The sequence below is a fragment of the Pteropus vampyrus genome, unplaced genomic scaffold, assembly GCF_000151845.1.
Source record: "Pteropus vampyrus isolate Shadow unplaced genomic scaffold, Pvam_2.0 Scaffold28, whole genome shotgun sequence".
Classification (NCBI taxonomy): Eukaryota; Metazoa; Chordata; class Mammalia; order Chiroptera; family Pteropodidae; genus Pteropus; species Pteropus vampyrus.
Window position 1 is genome coordinate 4749103 of NW_011888809.1, and position 2108 is coordinate 4751210.

The window sequence follows — 2108 nt, forward strand, 5'->3', positions numbered from 1 at the left end:
CATGCTGTAAATGAGCAGCAGGGAAATGCTCTGAGAGCACCGAGTACAAGGTCAGAGTCGCCTGGGTCCTAGGAGGCCCGGCCGGCGTGCTGAGCTCAGTCAGGAACCACCCTTCACTGGAGCTCACCCCACCTCTGGCAGCCCAGGCACCGGCAAGGCCCACATTCTGTCCTCAGGGTGGAGGGGGAAGTCCTTCCAAATCCACGTGGCTCCTGCCCTTTCTCCCAGACCCCTTTCCCAGGCTCTCCCAGAGCACCTAAGGATGTTTCCCCACGTTTAATGCACCTGTTGTATCTTCTGCTCTCGTAGGATACTGTGTATGGAAACTGTTCCAGTAACTTTAGTGTAAGAACAAGGAAAGGCAGCGTGGCAACAGAAGTATCCATCGAAAGAAACCTGAAGGACTGCGATCACTTCCGGCCCGCGAGCACAGGAGTTAGCCCCCTCGCTTTGATCAGAGGCTTGGTAAGCTTCACGTCATGGCAGCCTTGCTAGTCACACTAAGCAGCATCCTCTTTGTTATTAAAATTCTGGAACGTTCAAGCCAGGAGGGATCGCACAGAAGAACCTGCCCAGCCTCTTCACACAGACCAACCCTGGGAAACTGAAGACCCGACGGGAAAGGAGTCAGGTTCCGACTCCCAGTCCGGAGCTCTGCCCTTCCTGCTGTTGCTCTGCCACGGGCACTGAACCTGCCGCCATCACTTGAGAGTAATGACGGCCCATCCCTGAGAAGGCTCCGGGGCTCGATGGAGGGGAGCACAGTCGCCTGCTTCTTCCTGTGCAAGAGACGCATGTCCCTAGGTCTAAGCCTTTAGCCTCCAAGAAACTCCCAAGACCTGTATTCTGCAACCCTCTCCCTCATTCCCATGAAGTGACATGACCGAAAGCATTCCGGAGTCCTGTCTTTCCATCCCATGTACGACCCTGACTAGTGTCTGGCCCCTCTGCGTCCTGCCCAGGCCGCCCCTCAGGGCTAAACTTCTCTGCTCACCCTCACCTGGGGTCACAGGGCACCATATTACCTGAGCTCACCTAATGCCTTGTGATACCTTCAGGGCCGTGAACCACAGCTTATCTCAGTAAACATGAGGGACTTGAGCAATCATGTCATGCCTGGCAGTGTTCCTGGTCATTGTCCTTGAGCCCAAAAACAGGGAGTCTGGTGACCACCAGGACCATATAGAGGCCAGTGCACTGGTCTTTGTGTTTTTTCCAAGCAGCTGCTGTGTGCTCAGCTCCATTCTGGGCAGCACTGAGGGAGGGACAATGCCAGATAAAGTGATAACCTGAGCAGGGCAGACAAGCAGTCCTCGGCCTGACCACGAAGGAGAAAGCAGTATTCACGTAGCTCACTGGGCAAAGCAGCTTAATAGATCCAGTTAGAAGAAATGATAGGTGAGCATCAGTGAGTCTAAATGCAAAGTTTCACAGAGGATGTGAAGCATGAGACTAAAAGATACAAAGGATGTTTAAATGGAAGAGACATAAGGCTGGGCTTCTAGGCAGAAGAAACATAGGGAGGTGCAGTGTGTGCAGAGTCAATGTGCGGTGGGGTGCCTATGTGTAGGATACCACGCTATATCTGCTTTGTGCAGGATGAGATGTCCATTGGGACGGAATAAGAAGAGCCTATAGCTAGACTCAGCTTTGGGTATGCCAAGTTGTCGCATCTCCATATGTGAATGTCAAACACCAAGTTCTCTTCTGTAACCGAGTCTGTCTAGTGTTACGGAATTCCCATACCCCTCCTCCCCTTCTTCCTTGAAGGTAAATGCCTATGGCAGAAATCTCAGGTTCAAGCCCCAGGAACTAACTGATCGAAATGCTTTTCCACCTCATTCACAGAACCGCCCCTTGTCAACTCTGATCAGCAGCAGCCAGTCCTGCCGGTACACCCTGGATCCCAAGAAGAAGCATGTCTCAGAAGCCATCTGCAAGGAACAACACCGTTTCCTGCCTTTCTCCCACAAGTAGGTCACATGCTACACCCCTGATTCATCATTTATGGGATCTGAGCTGCATGCTTCTCGGGAGCCCTGATCCAGGCTAGCCTGTGCCTGTGAGGGGACTGTGAAGAGCTACAAAGCAGAGGCCATACCTGCCCC

General features: G+C 52.8%; 1 protein-coding gene across 1 annotated transcript in view; it reads left to right on the top strand.

Moving 5' to 3' along the window:
* APOB (apolipoprotein B) overlaps nucleotides 1-2108 on the top strand; it is a 72783-nt gene that overhangs the window by 37308 nt on the left and 33367 nt on the right. The window contains 2 exon segments of the mRNA XM_011356625.2: nucleotides 310-465; nucleotides 1849-1973. Of these exon segments, the coding sequence (XP_011354927.1) occupies nucleotides 310-465; nucleotides 1849-1973 (281 nt within the window).